General features: G+C 49.0%; 4 protein-coding genes across 5 annotated transcripts; 3 read left to right on the top strand and 1 right to left on the bottom strand.

Annotated features, from left to right (window-relative positions):
• LOC102704482 (double-stranded RNA-binding protein 7-like) lies at nucleotides 1-5,787 on the top strand. 2 transcript variants are annotated; one of them, XM_040528619.1, is made up of 4 exons: nucleotides 26-670; nucleotides 2,179-2,438; nucleotides 4,609-4,822; nucleotides 4,941-5,787. In XM_040528619.1, the coding sequence occupies exons 1-4, from the start codon at nucleotides 664-666 to the stop codon at nucleotides 5,765-5,767; spliced, it is 1,308 nt and encodes a 435-aa protein (XP_040384553.1). In that variant the 5' UTR covers nucleotides 26-663; the 3' UTR covers nucleotides 5,768-5,787. The 2 variants fall into 2 exon arrangements, with proteins under 2 accessions (XP_040384552.1, XP_040384553.1); XM_040528618.1 differs by lacking the exons at nucleotides 4,609-4,822; nucleotides 4,941-5,787 and adding an exon at nucleotides 3,029-4,149 and having other exon boundaries at nucleotides 1-670.
• Nucleotides 5,788-6,254: 467 nt separating this feature from the next.
• LOC121055707 (pentatricopeptide repeat-containing protein At3g09040, mitochondrial-like) lies at nucleotides 6,255-8,695 on the bottom strand. Its single transcript, XM_040528617.1, has one exon. It carries the CDS (start codon nucleotides 8,603-8,605, stop codon nucleotides 6,272-6,274), a length of 2,334 nt encoding a protein of 777 aa, XP_040384551.1. The 5' UTR covers nucleotides 8,606-8,695; the 3' UTR covers nucleotides 6,255-6,271.
• Nucleotides 8,696-13,940: 5,245 nt separating this feature from the next.
• Nucleotides 13,941-16,146, top strand: LOC102705875. The gene is made up of 2 exons (XM_015843573.2): nucleotides 13,941-13,953; nucleotides 14,134-16,146. The coding sequence occupies exon 2, from the start codon at nucleotides 14,163-14,165 to the stop codon at nucleotides 15,762-15,764; it is 1,602 nt and encodes a 533-aa protein (XP_015699059.2). The 5' UTR covers nucleotides 13,941-13,953; nucleotides 14,134-14,162; the 3' UTR covers nucleotides 15,765-16,146.
• Nucleotides 16,147-17,237: 1,091 nt separating this feature from the next.
• On the top strand, nucleotides 17,238-18,698 carry LOC107305524. Its single transcript, XM_040528754.1, has one exon. It carries the CDS (start codon nucleotides 17,238-17,240, stop codon nucleotides 18,696-18,698), a length of 1,461 nt encoding a protein of 486 aa, XP_040384688.1.
• Nucleotides 18,699-18,730: the final 32 nt, after the last annotated feature.

Raw genomic sequence — 18,730 nt, 5'->3', positions numbered from 1 at the left:
GTATTTTTAACGGTGGTAAATAGTTAAATTTCGCCATTTTCCCCAGCACCCGAACCCTCTAGCCGGGGCGCCGCCGCCTCCTGCCACGGCAGTTTCCTCTTCCAGCCGGGAGCCCGGGACGCCGCCGACTCAGCCATCCTCCACCACGGCTCGGCCGGACGCCGTCGCCTCGAACCTCCTCCGGACACGCCGCCTCGGCCAAGCTCGTCCCGTCGCCGTCGCCATCGCCATCGCCTGCGGGTCGCCCGGGCCAGCGCCGCCTCGAATATCCTTCCGCCGGCGCCGGATCCAGCCTGCCCCCGCTGCCGCCTGTGAGTCGGCCGGCAGCCGCCATCGCCACCAACCTCCTCCCACCGCCGCCTCGTCCAAGCTCGTCCCGCCGCCCTCGCCTGTGGCTCGGCTGGGCCAGCTCCGCCTCGAATCTCCTCCCGCCGGCGCTAGATCCATCCTGCCCCTGCTGCCGCCTGAGTCGGCCGGCCGCCGCCTTCGCCTCCAACCTCCTCACGAAGTTGTTGCCATCGGCGTCTCCTTGGACCTGCTCCTGCTGCAGCCCGTGACTCGGCCAGCCGTCGCCGCCATAGCTGCATCAGCAACTGGATCTTCATTGCAATCATAGCTGCGACTGTTTCCCACCTAATTTGTTGCTTATACGGGGGCTTGGACATGGAAGGTATCATCCAACTATATTATCTGCTCCTGTTTCTCACCTCAAGAAGTAGCAATTCAAAGCAGTTGGAATCTGATTGTCAGTAAATCCAGTATTCTAGTAAGAACACAAAACTAGTTATGTTGCATCAAAAATTTTATATATACATTCACTGATAACATTGGGACATGCATAATTCATTTAAATATTTAGCAAATGAATGAACATTCAGCTAGTCAATTAATAAATTTGGTGTGTCAACAGTAGATGAGGAGAGTGCAGCAGTGGTTATGGTGAGATTTTTATTCCGGGGAGTTTCTGATTTGGCTGGAGGGGAGCCAACATGGTCGTCGACAAGCCTGATGTAGCTGGCATCTATTAATGCACTCAAAGTGGCAGTGGAGTTCATTGGTACAGTAGGCAAACAGAAGTCAACATCGCTAGCAGAAAGTGCTTTCTTATGAGAAGTCAACAATTTCATCAGCTGTAATGGGTAACTGTAGCTGTAATGGGTAACTGTAATTTGCAGTATGTTCCCTTAAAAGGTGAAGATGCCATAAGAATTTTCAGATACTTCACAAATTTAGCCATGCAGCATCCATATAAGAGGCAGCTGCACAGCCTATAGTAAAACATGGTACAAACTCATTGACAATTCTGGGCATTAACAATAGAAAACCATATATTTAGAATGCTCTAAAACTAAGCAATTACCTCACGAACTTTGCCAATTAGCTAATTTCACCTAATTGTCAGATGTGATACTTTTAATGTTTACGGCATCTTTCTGAAGCTCCCTCATCTCCTGGTGCATATTCAAATTGTCTAAACACCATGTACTATTCATCTAAAAAAAGAAAAGATATATAGAGAAAAAATTACTGGGTAGACCTACCCATGTCAAAGACTTAGCCTAGCTGTCATAAAAACTTAGATATGATATGCCCAAGATTATATGGGAAATGCATGTTAAAGTTTTAAAAAATAATATATTTGACAAACAATCACGCTTTTTTTTAAATATGGAGTGAATCACGTGGCAACCTCATCATTTCTAAGAAGAGGTAAGTGCACTGATCCAGACATGTAACCAAACACCATCTCTTAGCTACAACATTCATAGATATAACCAACCAAACACTATCCCAGGTCATCCAGGATAAACCCATACAGACAACCAAACAGAGCAACTTGGATCACTCCAGCCAGGCTGAGAGCAACCTGGATGTAACCTACGGACCAGGCTAGGGATATACATGCAACCAAACAGACCCTAAGTTACTTTCCTCCCCACCCTCTCTTCAGTGTTCATTCTTGTTGGAGTGCTAACCACAGGTTTGATTTGATTCCTCAACTATTCCCCCCCCCCCTCCCCCCCTTTTTTTTTCATGGGTCATAGCTCATAGACGATGCACCTGGGATAAAATTATTATTTATACATTTGTTACCAAAACTTACTTGTGTGATAGGGAGCTCTTCCTGGCACTGTAATGATGCTGCTTTTGAGTTGTGGTATGCTTGATTTGGCCCAGGGGTTGAGAACTGCTACGTCTTCAAGAGCCGTCTGCAAGAATATGCGCAGAAGGCCGGTCTCCAGACTCCAGAGTATCATACTCTCAAGGAGGGACCTTCCCATGAGCCCATCTTCAAGTCCACAGTGGTGATTAACAACACCAAGTATGACTCCCTGCCCGGATTCTTCAACAGAAAGGCTGCCGAACAGTCTGCTGCTGAAGTTGCCCTCATGGAAATCGTCAAGTCCATACCAACCAATGCAAACATTCCAGCAGTTGTAAGTCACTCTATGATCTATCGGTGTTTTTGTTTAACTCAACATAATGGACTAGCTGGGGCCTGGGGGGCCTGCCAGTGTAGTACAAGATTAGTAAAAACATTAGAATAGTCTTCTTATTTCAATACAGTGCTCAATTCTTGCGAATTTCAAGAATGAGATAGTCACCGGATAACTCCAGAACTATTTGGGGCTTTCAAGTTTCTGTTTGGTTGGATCGACTTAGCCAGTTAGGTCCTAGAGAGCAAGAAGAGAGATTGTGAAAGCTTTGCTGTCAGTCACCAGAGTCTTATTATTATTATCTACCATCATGATCTGTTGGTATCTTTTCAAGCTCATAAATCTTATAGCAGGAAATTAGGCATTAAAGAACTTCTGAACTCACGCTTCTCTGGTTTGTGAACCATGAATAATGCATACATCAAAGTACACATAATAAGTTCCGTAATCATTTCCAAGCCCAAGATTTAGATAATTTGGATGCTCTTTTAGTCGAGTCTCTTGGAATTAGGCTGACTAAATTAGCATAGTGTTATAATCTCTTACCTGGAATTCTGTGCTTTCTTGACACATCTTAATATGTTTTCCAGCAAGAGACTGGCCTGTGCAACACAGGAAGTCAGCAACTAAATCTGAGGGAAATGCGCCGAGAAGATGACCACCACCGCCTCCTGGCAATGCTTGCACGCCACCGCCGTCTTGCTGCCGCGACCACCCTCTTCTCCACCCTCCGCACTGCCCGTGCCCTCAACTCCCTCCTTGCTGCTATCTGTTCTTCCCCGGTGTTCCTCCGCATTGCTTCCAAAGTCGTCCTGCTCGCTGCCCCGTCAGTCTCCCCTGATGTCACTACCTTCCGCATCCTCACCTCCACACTCTGCAGAGCCCGTTGTCCCGCTGCCGCTGCCGACCTCCTTTGCTGCATGCCCTCCCTCCTCCTTGACCCTGACCCAGCCAGTTGCCGTGCTGTCCTTTCCTCCCTGTGCCAGTACGCTCCTGCTCAGGATGCGGAAGCATTCTTGGAGAAGATGTGCCATTGGGGCATTTACCCAAGCAGATCTGACTACCATGGCATCTTTGGCGCTCTTCTGCGAGAGGGAATGATAGTGGAGGCATATGAGGTCGTGAAGAATAAGATGGGTTCTGACGGGGTGGCGCCTTCACTTGCGTACTTCAAGTTGATAATGCAAGCTTTCAGCGAGAGCGCAGAGTTCCATTCCGTGGAGGAGGTGTTTGATGAGATGCTCCTGAGAGGGCTGGTGCCGGATGTTGGTGCGTACAATGTGTACATCAGTGCACTATGCAGGAAAGGTGACCTTGCCGGAGCACGGAGGATGATGGCCTGCATGGAGCACGCCGGGTGCCCACCGGATGTAAAAACATTTAGTGTGGTAGTCGCCGGATGCATGTCTGTTAGGGACATGGTCACGGTGAGGGAGGTATTGCAGGAGGCGGTAAGGCGTGGCCTGCGGTGGGATCCAGCAGCATTGTCAGAGCTTGTAGACTTGCTGTGGGCTGGTGTTGGTGCCACACAGGCACAAGAGTTGCTGTTCGAGCCACTATTCATGCGTGACGCACCGGTGTTGAGGCAGCTGATTGGAGCATTGTGCAAGCAAGGGCTATTGGGACCTGCTGCTGCAATAGATGTTTAGTAGAAAGTGTTGGAATGTTCCTTTTTTTTCGTTTCAATACTGTGATTAGTTTTGAGTTCTCAGGAATATGAAAAACAGCATAAGAATTATAAAAACAGTGGCAAAGCTATGGACTATAAACTGGGGATAAATGGGATGAGTTACCTGATAACTCCAGAAATACTCAGAGCTTTCAGGTTTGTAGATTGTTGGCTATAGTTAAGACCTAGTGAGCCAGAAGAGATTGCAGACGGTTTTATTGTTGTCTCCTGTTACAATTTTTTTGTATTCTTCTCAAGTTTGTGATTCCACAGAGGTGTTTTTATGGATATAACGAAAATTAGTCCTTTAAGAGATTTTGAACTCATACTGCCCCAGTTTTGTGGCCCATGAAACAATCCAAACCTCAAAGTGCACTTGGTAAGTTAGAAAATTTGGATGTTCTTTAGTTCTTAGGATTAAGCTGACTAAAATTTAGAATAGTTTTATAATCTCTTACCCAGATCTCTGTGCGTTTTTGACACATCTTACTATGTTTCCAGCAAGAAACTGGGCTCTGCAAGAATCTTCTTCAGGAGTATGCCCAGAAGATGAATTATGCTATTCCATCTTATATTTGCACCAAACAAGCCTCAGGCTTAGCTCCTTTCATATGCACTGTAGAGATTGGTGGAATACAATATATTGGTGCTGCAGCCAGAACAAAGAAAGAGGCAGAGATAAAAGCTGCCCGAACTGCTCTTCTTGCAATCCAAGGTATCATTCTATTCTTTACTAAGGACCCATTTTTCTCAACCAATCCAGGCTATTCACTTTTTAAAATGTTCCTTTTGGGTGTTATGAATGAGCATTGCTTGGTCATTGCTTGGTGCAGGTCAATCAGAGAGTTGTGCAAATGGTGATACAAAACATGTTGTAGTTCCTGGTAAAAGGCAAGGTAAGGAGGCAGAGAAAAGCTCAAGTGAAACCCCAAAACCACTTAAAGCCAAGAAAGGTGGTTTCAAGAAGAAATGGAACAAGAGGAAGTTCATGAAGAAGAATGGCCAAGCTGTTGATGTGGAAAAGGATGAAACTATATTGGCTGGAGATGCTCATGATCCTGATGTCCTAATGCAGGCAACAGTAATAACACAGGAGCCATCCAGCGACACTCTGTTCCTGCAACCTTATGAGGACGCTAAAAGAGTAGAACTGGAGCCACCTAGAGATATTGAAATTGTGCAACCTAGTAAGGAACCCAGTGACGCTGCAATGCTGCAACCTGAAGAGAAAGCTAGAAGAGTAGAACAGGATTCTTCCAGAGATACTTCAATGGTGCAACCTAATGAGGAAGCCATAAGTGTAAAGCTGGAGCCATCCATCGACTCGACAATGTTGCAACCTTATAAAAAAGCTGGAAGAGTAGAATTGGAGCCAGCCAGAGATGCTGCAATTGCTCAACATAATAACCAAGATAGAAGTGTAAAGCATGAGCCAGATAGTGACACTGCAATGATAAATCCTGACGAGGATGCTAGGATCGTTAAGGAGACACTGAGGGCACAACCTAATGGGGAAGCTGCAAGCATAAAGGAGCTTAAATTTGAGGATAGTGAATGTTTGTATGAACACAAGAGCCAAAGTTCAGATGTTGCTTCTCCGGAGACAAACAAGGTATTTGGAGATATGACAGGAATGGATTCGGATCCTCAATTAATATGAGCGAAGAATAAGTTGCTGAATCAAAATGCAATGGCCTGCCAGTATAGAGACATCTGAAGAATAGGAAGATGTATGTGGCTGAGAATAGTTAGTTCATTCATATTTGCCATTGGTAGCTACAGTAGGCAATTGTATGCTCGATTATATAAATGGATGAAACTTCTTGCCTATCACTTTAGAGAGCCTGCTTTGGAAAGTAATGATTTGAGGTTTCTGATCCGTATTTCCTGATCACTATAGTTACTAATTGATGTCAGTATCTCATGTCAAGAAAGTCTCCAGTTGTCTAAAAATACATCAGTTTCCTGTGTGGACAACACTAGCATTCTGAACTACGGCATGTCTAAACCTCTTTCCAGGATTACTTGCCTTCCCCCAAACATTCTGGAAGAAATTCATATTCATACAACACCATAGTCCACAAGTTTGTGTTACCTCTACCAGTCTAACGTGGCTGTTAATTTTCAAAAGACAGTAGTAGATCTATTTACAAGTAGGATATTCCTATATCTCAATCCTGCTGTAACCTTGCACCTTCTGAACCTGATTCTGGACCATCTTCCTTCTCGTCTCCTCTGCAGACTGCCATTCTCCATCATCAGCGTACACGTTTGACAGCGAAACATACGCGCCATCGCTGCTCGGCGCCATTCTCAGGATCTTCTCCGCCGCAACCACGCCGAGCTGTTTGTTCCCATGTATCCGGCAGCCGTTCACCAGCGACCTCCAAACTGCAGGCCAAGGCTGGAAAGGCATTGCCTCGATCACATTCTTCGCTTCGTCGAGGAGACCCTTTCGTGCCAGGAGATCAACCAGGCAAACGTAGTTGGCTCTTGCTGGATGCGCAGACAACATTGAGCTGAACACAAGCTTCCCCTGCTCGACTAGCCCCAAATGCCTGCAAGCTGAAAGAATGGCGACGGATGTGGCTGGTGTTGGATTCAGTTGAGCTTTAGTCATCCCTTCGTAGAGGCTAAGGGCTTCTTGGATCAAACCATGGTTGGCATAAGCTGTCAGCATGGTGTTGTACAGGATGGCATCGTCACTTGTTGATGAAACAGCGTTGAAAGCTTTTTCTGCAGAGGTAATCTCACCGCACTTTGCGTAGGCATCAACAACAGCACTGGCGACACAAAAGTGCTTGGCATGACCTGTTCTGAGAACAAGAGAATGGATGCAACTGCAGTGCCTGATCAATGCAGCATTTGCACAGGCATTTAGGACGGTTGCCAGGATGAACTCATCAGGCTTGTTCGTGGAGTCACCTCTAAACAAGTTGAAAAAGAAAAGGACCTCATCGTTCAGGCCATGCTTCAGGAATGCAGAGATGATGACCCCCCATGACACTAGATCCATCTTGCCGGCGTCTTCGATGATTTTCTGTGAACTCTGAACTGACCCAAGTGCTGCTGCATATGCCTTGATCAGCGAAGTAGACACGAACTGACAGGAAGTAAAACCTTGTTTCAGAATAAGTGTGTGGATTAACTCATGGTCCCTTGCACCTTGAGCTTCTTGGAAAGAAGACAAAACAGCTGAATAGGTGAACTCATCAGGTCTTGGTCCAAAACAAACCAAACTGCGGAAGAGACTTATTGCATCTTCAGAGCAACCGAAAAGACCATAACCTGCAATCATCTCGTTCCATGTCACAATGTTCCTGAAAGTGAGACCACAAAAGAAGCCATACGCACAATTGAGCAATCCACATCTGGACAGCATGTTGATTGCTGCATTTGCTACAAGAACATTGTCAGTATAGCCATGGCGGTAGGCAAGGGCAAATAACTGAAGGCCCAATGAGACATTCTCTTTAGCACCAGTCAGCCTCAACAGGACAGAGTAAGTAACCTGATTTGGTTTACATCCAGATCGTGATATATCGATCAAGTAACGAATGGCTGCCTTCTCGTCTTCATCATGCGCAAAACCTGAAATCATTGTATTCCAAGAAACAGTGTCCTTTTGTTGAATCTTATGAAAGACGGCAACAGCAACTTCCTTCTGTCCGGCTGTGAAATACATATCAACAAGCGAATTCATAACTGAGGTATCTGAGTTCAACATGCTGTGGATGACAAGACCGTGAAGTTGTCGCCCAAAATCCCTCTCTCCGCTGATCGAACAAGACTTTATGACAGAGATATAGGTGAACCGATCAGCTTTGAGCCCAGAATGATGCATCAGAAGCATTGTCCTCATGGCATGATGCGCAAAATCATTCAGAACATAGCCCTCCAGCATGGCATTCCAACACGTCAAATCTCTGTTCTGGATATGTAAGAATGCACGCTCCGCAGCAGCAATATGGCCATGCTTTGCATACATGAGCAGCAACGAACTCCCTACGAAAGGATTCCCATCCACGCCAGCTTTGACGGCAATGCCATGGAGAGAAAGGCCAAAAAGGAGCTTATTGGAGGCATGGGGCATGGAGTGACAATAGGCAGTGAGCGTGGTAGCGAGCGCGAACTCGTTGGGACAGAGGCCGCTCCTGATCATGGAGACGAAGAGACGGAGCCCCAGGTGAGGCGCGCCATTGCGCACGGAGGCAGAGATGATGACTGTCCAGGAAACGAGGTTCCTGTGCGGCATTTCGTCGAACAGCTGGAGCGCAGGGTGAAGAAGGCCGCGGCGGGAGTAGAAGATGAGGAGGTGGTTCATGGTGAAGATGTGAGTAGCGGACATGGACATGGGTAGTAGTTTGATGGCTTGCGCGTGGAGATGTGATCCCGCCCTAGTGTTGGTGGCTGTGGAGAGCGCGCGGGCAATGGACAGGTGGAGGTGGCGAGGAGAATGGAGGAGGAGGTGGCGGCGGAGGAGGACCGGAGGAAACATGCATGCTTGCTAACACTAACACAGGACCAGTGTTGCTTGCCTTCCTAATTAACTGGAAGACATCAATCGCCCAGGTCTGACTGTCTCAAGTCAAGCCAAACCCAGGACGACGAGAAATTTACTATTTAGGCCACGAAAGGTTTCGCTCAAATGGCCATCAAACCAGAGGCTTCCCTAAAATGGCCTCGTATCCGGCTCCTCATCGTTAAAACGGCCATCTGGGTTTTTGAAATCACAAAAAAGAATATTAACTGGTCAATTAGTTTTTGGACGAAAATACCCCTGTGAAAAAACGATAGAGCCTGTGGGCCTCTCCCGTGCGTGCGTGGTCTCCAGCTCCTCCCGTGGCTGGCTTGTGCGAGAGCAGGAGACGCAAAGAGAGAGAGGCGGCGGCGGCATGGCCGGCGGCGACGGCGCGCCGCCGGCGACAAGCTCCCCGGCCGGCGACCCTGCATCGGCGACCTGCCCTCGCCCCCCCCCCCCCCCCCCGTCGCCCAGCCCGCCTCCGCGGCCCCTCGTCGCCCACCCCAGCGCCCTACCGGCCGCCGCCGATTTCGGGGCTGGCGGGCCGAAGGTTCTCGCTGGCGGCGACGGCGCGCCGCCGGCAGCGCCCTCCCCGCCGTCGTGCTCCCTCCCCTCGCCGCCAATCGCCGCCGCCCTCGCGTCCTTCCGCGACCACGACGACAGCGCATCCCCCGGCGGCCGGAGTCGCATCCTCCGACGGTCGGCCAGCTCCGGCGCCGCCTGGTCCCGCCGACACGCCTGGTTGCCGGCCGGGGAGCGCATCCCCCGGCGGCCGAAGCCGACGCGCCTGCTTGCTGCGTGCTTGATGAAATTTGCTACATGCTTGTTGAAATTTGTTGCATGCTTGAATCTGGTGTTCTCATCTTTCACAAAGTGGAGGGCAACTTCAAGAAACCCTTTGTGTTGTAAATTAGAAATAACAGCTTGCCCACACAACTTGAAAATGTACTCAAGAGCATCAACTGTGATCAGCCTGTAACTATGTAAATTTTTTGGGTCTCATTGAATGATTTTAGTTTAATTTAGCCTGAATTTTTGAATGACTTAACTGTGTTGTTCCCAGTAACCCACACGGATGGTCATTTTAAGCCACCCAAAAGCACAGTACAGGTATAGAAACAATTTGATAAAACAATTGAACAAGGTTACACCTTATATGCAAAATTTAATATATTGAATGTTTTCATTCAAAATTTAGCAACATGGATCCATATACTTTTATCCATTCCAACAACCATAGATCCATTGATAAAAATTCAGCATGGTGCATCCAAATAGTTCATCCCAACATTGAAGGACACAAACCCAATATCACATAGGCATAATAGAAGTAACAATCCTAGCATGGTGCATCTAATTAGTTCATCCAAATAGTTCATACCAACAGCGAAGGACATAATCTCAACATCACATTGGCATAATACAGGTAGCAACCATACACATAATCCATACACATAGTTGATCCAAACAGTTCAAGCAGAATAAAATACATATTGAACAAGTCGTGAGGGACAGTCATTCCATTTCAGCTTGTCTTCCTTTTTGGAGTAATTTTTTTGGCGGCCTTTTTTTTTGGTTGCTTAGTACCCGTCGAAGAGACATGGTTGAGCTGTGATGAGCTGCCGCCTTCATCTTGTGTAGCAAGCGACCTGCAATGATAATATGTCATATGACTTAAATTTAAATGTTTAGTAATGATCACCATGCAAGCACAAAGTTAGAGTTTTTTGCCTTGTTATCATAGAAGGCCCCTCTTGTGTAAAATCATCGCATGGAGCTTCACTTGTTGGTGTTGAAGCTTCTGCAGGGAACCAAGCTTTAGTGCTATTCTTCCTAGGTCTCCTCTTCCTGCAATACAACATTCAAGTAAGTAATAAATTCGAAAAGCAATTGAAACAATGTGGACACTGATTTTCGAGCACATACCTTTTCTTTGTTCCATTATATGGACATTTGTAGCTGCTTTGCCTATGTCCCAATCGTTCACATTTTGGGCACTTGGTAGGGCCCTTAATTCTTTTCTTTTCTTTCTCAGTCTCCTTTCCCTTTCCCTTTCCCTTAGAACCACCACCTTTAATTCTATTTTTCCTTTGGCGGCCAACACTTCTTTTGCCAAGTGGAGCACCTAGCTCATGAGATAGATCTACCTCTGGCCATTGAGACTTGTCAGGAAGTGGTTGTATTAGTCTCTTGTAAGCATTTTTGAACCTTTCCACAGAGTAGTACTCATTAACGAAGTCTTCCATCTTCACATCTCTTAATGGTTATGCCGTTATCAAAGCCAAACCATGCTGACATGGTTTACCTGTGTGTTACCACTCTTCACATGAGCAGTCATGAAGATATGCTTTAACTACATGTCTTGCATTAGTGCTACTAATGTCAACAACTTGTGCGGCGTAATGATCGCCATGCACAACACTCAAGTGACCAAGTCCCCTAGTTTGTGCATTTAGGACATGTAGGACAGCTGGTAGTATCTTGCCTTGCAGCCTTTCACCAATCCTTCTCCTCCAGTACCATAAGACCATTATCATTTCCCTCAACCGATCAGCAAGCTCACAAACAGGCAAGTCCTTAATGTCCTTAATCCAGTTGTTAAACACCTCAGCTATATTATTAGTGACATAATCATATTTGATGGCTGGATTGAACCCACTTCTCATCCACTTGAGACTATGATATGTGTCCAAATAATGCTTCACATCAGGATCAGATATGACCTTTGAGATGTGTTTCTCATACACTTCTTTCCTATAGGCCCTTCTAGCAGGAAACATATGTTCTGCACCACTATATTTTTTAACATAGTTCTCCATGAGGTGTCTAAAGCATTCTCTTTGTTCAGCCATGGGAAATGCATATTTAACAGCATATTCTAGACCTTTGCAAGCATCAGTGCAAATAGCAAGTAGAGAAAGATCTCCTATGGCCTTATGTAGTTGTGTCATGAACCACACCCAATTATCAGTTGTTTCAGAGTCAATGAAACCATATGCCACAGGATACATCCAATTATGACCATCAACACTACATGCTGCAGCCAAATGACCATTCCATCTACCATTAAGTGCAGTTGAGTCTATGCTAAGATATGGTCTACACCCCTCTAGAAAACCCTCAATGCAAGGACCAAGTGCACAAAAGAATCTGCGAAAGTAAGGCATACCATCTTGGACCACAACATCAATTTCAATGACACTGTTTGGCATCGTCTTTAGTACTTGAGCCCTCCAGTTGTAAAGAAGGCCAAAACTTTCTTCCCAACTGCCATACAACTCTGCCATTGCTTTTTCCTTTCCCCTCCAAACCGTGTCATATCCAATAGTACACTTGAAATCGTCCTGCAACTTGAGTTGTAGTTCCTTCACACCCATATGAGGAGTCGTCTTGAGGATAGAGACAGCCTTCGAAGTAACCCACTTAGCACTGGGAGTTGTTGTCCTCCTTCTCATACTAGAGGTACAAGTGTGACCACCGGTATATGCAGAAACCTACAAAATTAAGTCATTCAATGAGACCCACATAGTTAAGACGCAAAGAAGTAATAAAGAAAAATGTTTAGAGGAAATCATTACAATGATAGTATCTCCACCACGTCATTCTGGCCGTGCATGGACATGCCAGGTACAGTCTTTAGCCCCACGACAGTACCCATCATATCTGTCTGGTCTAGTCCTTGTCACATACAACTCAAATTCCTCATTTATGGCATATGTTCGTACGGCAAGTCTAAAGTCTGCCATGGAGGGGAACAATGCCCCTAGCTGAATTGCGGGTTTATCTAGGTTATAGACAATAACCCTCTCGTTTGGAATGTGGTCATCCACAAGAATATCAGCACCATCAAGCCCAACATCAATATTGGGAACCCTATGAGCAGTACGAGTTCCACTAGCCCCCCTTCCATTTTTTGTTCTCTCATCATCCTCCCCTTGCAAGCCCAACAAAGCATACATTTGCTCATCGCTAGCAACTTCTAATCTACCCTCCTCATCAATTGATTCAATAGTTTGCAATGCATCCCAATCAATAAAGTTCAATGATGGCTGCACACCCACCTCACCGATTATGCCATGTGATTGGCCATCAAAAGGGACAACTATCAATCTAACCCTACAACAAAAAATATACATCATCTCTTTTCAGCTTTCTCTAATTTGTGAGCACAAACATAACACACACAAATCACAAAAAACAGGTCCATACTCTGTATCACAAGAACTTGTTATATTCCCCATACCGTCAACCCCCATCATAATCATTCATGCCAACAAATGCACCTACGATTGCAAACAATTTAAAAATTTTAGGCTAAATTAAACTAAAACCATCAAATATTCTGCAATCAATCGGAATAAATAGACATGTATAATAATACCACATTGCACGGGAGGGAGATGGGAGACAGTGCTAGGGTTTAGGGGTTCTGCACCGGGCTCATCGGAAGTCACGGGAGGAGGGCCAACTTGCGCCGCTGGAGATGGCGTCGCCGGCCTAGGCATCGCCGGAGCTGGCGCAGCCGACCCAGGCGCCGCCGGGCAGGTCCCGGCCAAATCTGACTCGCGATCGCAGAAGGACGCGAGGGCGGCGGTGATTGGCGTCAAGGGGAGGGAGCACGATGGCAGGGAGAGCGCTGCCGGCGGCGCGCCGTCACCGCCGGCGAGAACCTTTGGCCCGCCAGCCCCGAAATCGGTGGCGGCCGGCAGGGCGCTGGGGTGGGCGACGAGGAGGCGCGGAGGCGGGCTGGGCGACGGGGCGGCGCGGGGGCGGGTCGCCGAGGTAGGGTCGCCGGCTGGGGAGCTTGTCGCCGGCGGCGCGCCGTCGCCACCGGCCATGCCGCCGCCGCCTCTCTCTCTCTATGTCTCCTGCTCTCGCACAGGCCAGCCACGGGAGGAGCTGGAGACCACGCACGCACGGGAGAGGCCCATTGGCTCTATCGTTTTCTCACAGGGGTATTTTCGTCCAAAAACTAGTTGACCAGTTGACATTCTTTTTTTGTGATTTCAAAAATCCCAGATGGTCATTTTAGCGATGAGGAGCCGGATACGAGGCCATTTTAGAAAAGCCTCTGGTTTGGTGGGTATTTGAGCGAAGTCACTCGGTTTCGTGGTCTAAATAGCAAATTTCTCTAGGATGACGGACTCAAAAGTCCAGTTAAAAGGAAAAAAAAGACCCAAACCTTTCGGAGATCCACATACAGCTTTGATTTGATTTTTTTGCTTGCTTCCTATCATCACTGACCAAACAAGAAACAACTACAAGATCCCTCTTTTCAACTGAAAAACAGACCTTCTGGTAAGCCTTCGTCTGCTTTCTTTCTGGTAAGCCTTCGCTTTCTGAATTCTCTACTCCTCCCCTTCTTTCCTGCCATCCCAATCCCATGGAGAAAATCGTCTCTTTTCGTTTCCTATGAAAAAAAGATCCTCCCATATCCAGATTCTTGCATTATATATGTTGAATCTTGCTGAAATTTTCCTCTTTCTTTTTCTCTTGAAATTCAGGTGGAGGGGAGGGACATTGCAAATCTGCAATGCTTCTTGTTGCCTGTGATGACGATGATGAACAAACCGCAGAAAATGGCGGAGCCCCGATGCTCAGCAACTACAACGCCCTGGCACCAGCGCTCGCCGACACCCCGCACTGGCTCAGCCAGCTCAAACTGTGGCGCCGCAATGCCGACTACGGAATCGCCATCGACTGGAGCTCTGTGCGTTCGACGTGCAAGGAGTGGATAACCAACCCAATGAACATCGCGCTGCTTCTGTGGCTTCTCTGCGTCGGCGCCTCCGGCACCATGCTCGTGCTCCTCCTCCTCGGCCTGCTCGACGGGGCGTTCTCCACGCCGGCGTCGAGGAACCACTGGATCGAGATCAACAACCAGGTGCTCAACGCGCTCTTCACGCTCATGAGCCTCTACCAGCACCCCGTCCTCTGCCACCACCTCTTCCTGATCTGCCGCTGGCGCCCCGCCGACGCCTCCGAGCTCCGCGCCGCCTACTGCAAGGACGGCGCCGGCCCGCACCCCCGGGAGCGCGCCCACATGGCCGTCGTGGTCGCGCTGCTTCACCTCACCGTCGCCTGCCAGTACGTGCTCTGCGGCCTGTACTGGGGATACACCAAGAAGACGCGGCCGGAGCTCCTGGAGAACGGGTTTTTTGCGCTCGGCGTCGTCGCGCCGGTCGTCGCCGTCGTGTACACCGTGTGCAGCCCGCTCGGGAAAAACAACCTATGCGACCTCGCGTGCCCCGAGGCCGGCTCGGTGACCCAACACCTCACCGCTACAGGGAACGCGGTGGTCGAGCCGGAGTGGGCCGGCGGCATGTTCGACTGCGGCGGCGACGCGACGGCAGGGTGTCTCTCCCTCTCGTGCACCTTCTGCGTCTTCGGGTGGAACATGGAGCGGCTCGGCTTCGGCAGCATGTTCGTGCACACCGCCACGTTCGTGCTGCTATGCTTCGCGCCGCTGTGGGTGCTCGGCGTGTCGGCGCTCCACATCCACGACGTGGTCATTGGCGACATGGTCGGCGGCGCCGGGGCGCTGCTCTGCGTGTGCGGGCTGCTCTACCGTGGCTACTGGAGGATCCAGATGAGGGAGAGGTTTGGGCTTCCGGCCAGCAGGACGTGCTGCGGCTCGCCGTCGGTGACGGACTACGCTCGGTGGCTATTCTGCTGGCCGTGCGCGCTGGCGCAGGAGGTGCGCACGGCGAGCCTCTACCACATCGACGGCGAGACCTTCTACAAGAAGCTCCCTGTTGTTGCTGATGATGTTGAACAGGAGAAGAGGCATCCATTGTTGGCGTCACACCATGTTCAATTCCATGCACAACCAGAAGCAATGATCATGGCGGCATCAGACGGAACAGGTGATCATGTGGTGATTGTTCGTGAGGAGATGGTTCCACCGGCTGTGCAGGTTGTGGTGGAGCAAGTCGTTGAAGCTGATAAATCTGACGAATTCAGTGTCTTTCATGACGAGATGATGGGTTCGCTTCTTGCGGTGACGGAGCAGGAGGATAGGCTGCCCAGTTTGTCTGAAGGAAGCTGGACAGTGGACAAGGTGAAGAGACTGATAAATGTTGTCACTTTGGTTTCCCTGCTCATTCTTCTCTACACCAGGGGATTCATTCGTTAGAGAAGCACTGCAAATACATACAAAAGGATGTAGATGCCATAGATAGATCACTAAATTCCTCTTCTTCTTTCTCCATTTTTTGTCGGTTCTGATTGAGAGGAAGCTCATTATTTGGGTGTACATAGGGATACATACTGGTATACAGGATTCAAAGGATTTGTGTACTTGTAATACTTTCCCAGATGCAATTGCAACATGGAAATAGTGAAGTGAAGTGAAGTTCTAATGCCCCTATATCTGCTTGTTTCAGTTTGTTCACTGTAGCTTGTGTTTGAGCAAAACAGCCAAAACTAACTTGCCATGGTGCTACAAGCATCTTGTGGTTTCAGTTAGAATCCATCTGTAATGTTCAGTATGACTTCTGAAGTTTCAGTTTGCAAGTACAAGGGAGATATGATATGCAAATTGCATTGCTTCTTTCTTGAGACAATAATTGCCTCTGCAGAGGACCTTTGCAAATTTGCGACCGCAACTGCACTTGCAAAATCTAGTCATACCTGTTTCAGAGTTTCAGTTTCTCCATTGTAGCTTGTGTAATTGTAATTTGGTGAACTAAGATATGACCTACTTGTTCCTCTGATGTTGTATAGCACCAACAATGAATAGCAGAACATCGTTATCGACCATGTGTACACTGATTCGCTTTTAGCTATGGCATCTTGTCATGTATGGCTACTTAACGGTTCAGAACTGTTTGTATCTGTTTCTTTGGACCTGGCAGATTAAGCAAAAAAAAAAATCTTTCATAAACAAATGGACTAAAAATCTGCACTGATGACGTGGAACAGACGAACTCCACTAGTATAGCACATTTCCCTTTGAACAATAGAGATGGGATCGTATCATCGTGAGAGTTTTAACGGGAGCACGCCAACAGGTGACCTGTTCAGTTGTTCTGTTATATTCAGTTGCGACTTGTGAGAATTAGCGATCATGACACAGCCATAGTTCCCTCGATTCAGTCATGGCGAGCCAACGCTTAGTTGTTGTTTCCTGAAAAATGGTCGAGGAAAAAACATATTGTGGACGGCTGGACGCCCATACTGTTGGACTAATTTTTTTCAAACGATATCCTGTAGTCGTTTTTTGTCCACTGTATCAACATAAAGCACCAAATCTAAACTGTTTTGACTGATCACTAATCCACCTCGGTCAGTCCAATCCAGCGGGTAGGCACATACTACAGAAGAAACAGGAAAGTCAGCAGCTAACAGCAAGCTGACCTGCCAATTTTGACAAGAGCTGATGGATACAGTACTCAACATATGCATATTGTTGCAAAAAAATATGCATATGTTGCATATGCACATATATTGTCGATCAGCTGCAAGATTCTGATTTCGAGCTTGCTACGTACTGTTCTTATTCTGCTACTCGATCAATCTCCCTCTGCTGCAACTGCAACTAGCTATTACAGTAGAGTACCATATTTTCTGCAACTCTTCAGTGCACAAGAGAAACTGCAAATTCAACATGGAATCACAAGAACGTGAAGAGGGTGATGAGCAGCTTAAGGAGAAGAAGAAGAAGGAGAGGCTCCTTGACTTCCTCCGGGCCGCGCCCTTCAAGGCGGCGCCACCATGGTTCCTCACCCGGCTCGCCTCCCTCCGCGCCACAAAACCTGCAGCTTCCCGCCGCTTACCGGCGTTCGCCCGCTCTGTGGACTTGCGCGCCCTTCGCGCCAAGTGCGTCGCATGGGCCAGACACCCTATGAACGCGGCTCTGCTCGTCTGGCTCGCATTCGTCGCCGGCGGCGTCGCCTTCGTCCTCCTTCTCATGACCGGCGCGCTCAACTCCGCCGTGCCCGACGCCTCGCGCCGCCGCCGCTGGACCGAGGTGGCCAACCAGGTGCTCAACGCGCTCTTCACCGTCATGTGCGTCTACCAGCACCCCAGGCTCTGCCACCATCTCGCTCTCCTCCTCCGCTGGCGCGCCGCCGACGTCGCCGAGCTCCGGTCCCTGTACTGCAAGAATGGCGCCGCCGGCTTGCAGAGCGAGCGCCTCCACGTGGCGTTCGTCGTGCTGCTGCTCCACGCCACGTGCTTCGCCCAGTACGGCTACTGCGCGCTCTTCTGGTTCTTCCGCACCGACACGCGCCCGGACTTGGCCGTCAATCTCTGCATGGCGCTCGGCCTCGGCGCCCCCATCGTCGCCGGCTTGTACATGGCGTATGGCCCGCTCGGCCGAAAGATTGTGCTGATCCCGGCGACCACCGACGACGAGGCTGCGGAGCTGCAGGGTGAGGAGACAAACGACATGACCATGACGGCGCAATGTGACAACAACAGGGTGGCGGTCGCGAAGCCGGAGTGGGCCGGCGGGCTGTTCGACCTCGGCGACGACCCGACGGTGGCGGCGCTGTCGCTGTCGTGCACGTTCTGCGTGTTCGGGTGGAACATGGAGCGGCTGGGTCTCGGCAACATGTACGTGCACGTCTTCACGTTCGCGCTGCTCTGCGCGGCGCCGGTGCTGTTGTTCGCGGTCGCGGCGCTGAACGTCCACGACGACACGCTGCGGTTCGTCGTCGGCGCCACGGGCGCGTTGCTTTCCGTGCTGGGACTCATGTACGGCGGGTTCTGGCGCGCGCAGATGCGGAGGCGCTTCGGGCTGCCGGCCGACCTCTGGACCATGTGCGGCGGACGGGCCACGGCGGCGGACTACGGCAAGTGGCTGTGCTGCGCGCCGTGCGCGCTGGCGCAGGAGGTGAGGACGGCGAACCTGTACGACGTGGAGGAGAATGTGTTGTACGTTAGGGATGTGAAAGGCGGCAACGGCAAGGAGGAGGAGGAGGTGTCTCCCAAACCGGCGGCAATGGCACCTCTGGAGAGAGAAGGCTGCGTCGTCGCCGTTGATGCACCGCCGCTGCCGATCAGAATTGAGGGAAACGATGAATATTGTTGTGGCGGTGGGCTCCTCGTCGATATAGAGAATTAGAGATCATCGCGCATGCATCCTCATTCTTGACT

This window comes from Oryza brachyantha, chromosome 11, assembly GCF_000231095.2.
Source record: "Oryza brachyantha chromosome 11, ObraRS2, whole genome shotgun sequence".
Lineage (NCBI taxonomy): Eukaryota > Viridiplantae > Streptophyta > Magnoliopsida > Poales > Poaceae > Oryza > Oryza brachyantha.
The sequence above is the reverse complement of the archived record's forward strand: the minus strand, read 5'-3'. Positions and strand labels throughout refer to the sequence as shown.

Bases quoted from the DNA above. Each gene is read 5' to 3' on its own strand.
- LOC102705875 (XM_015843573.2), top strand. From the start codon at position 14,163: ATGCTTCTTGTTGCCTGTGATGACGATGATGAACAAACCGCAGAAAAT.
- LOC102704482 (XM_040528618.1), top strand. The intron at 2,439-3,028 runs GTAAGTCACTCT...TATGTTTTCCAG, and splicing joins ATGCAAACATTCCAGCAGTT to CAAGAGACTGGCCTGTGCAA.
- LOC121055707 (XM_040528617.1), bottom strand. From the start codon at position 8,605: ATGTTTCCTCCGGTCCTCCTCCGCCGCCACCTCCTCCTCCATTCTCCT.
- LOC107305524 (XM_040528754.1), top strand. From the start codon at position 17,238: ATGGAATCACAAGAACGTGAAGAGGGTGATGAGCAGCTTAAGGAGAAG.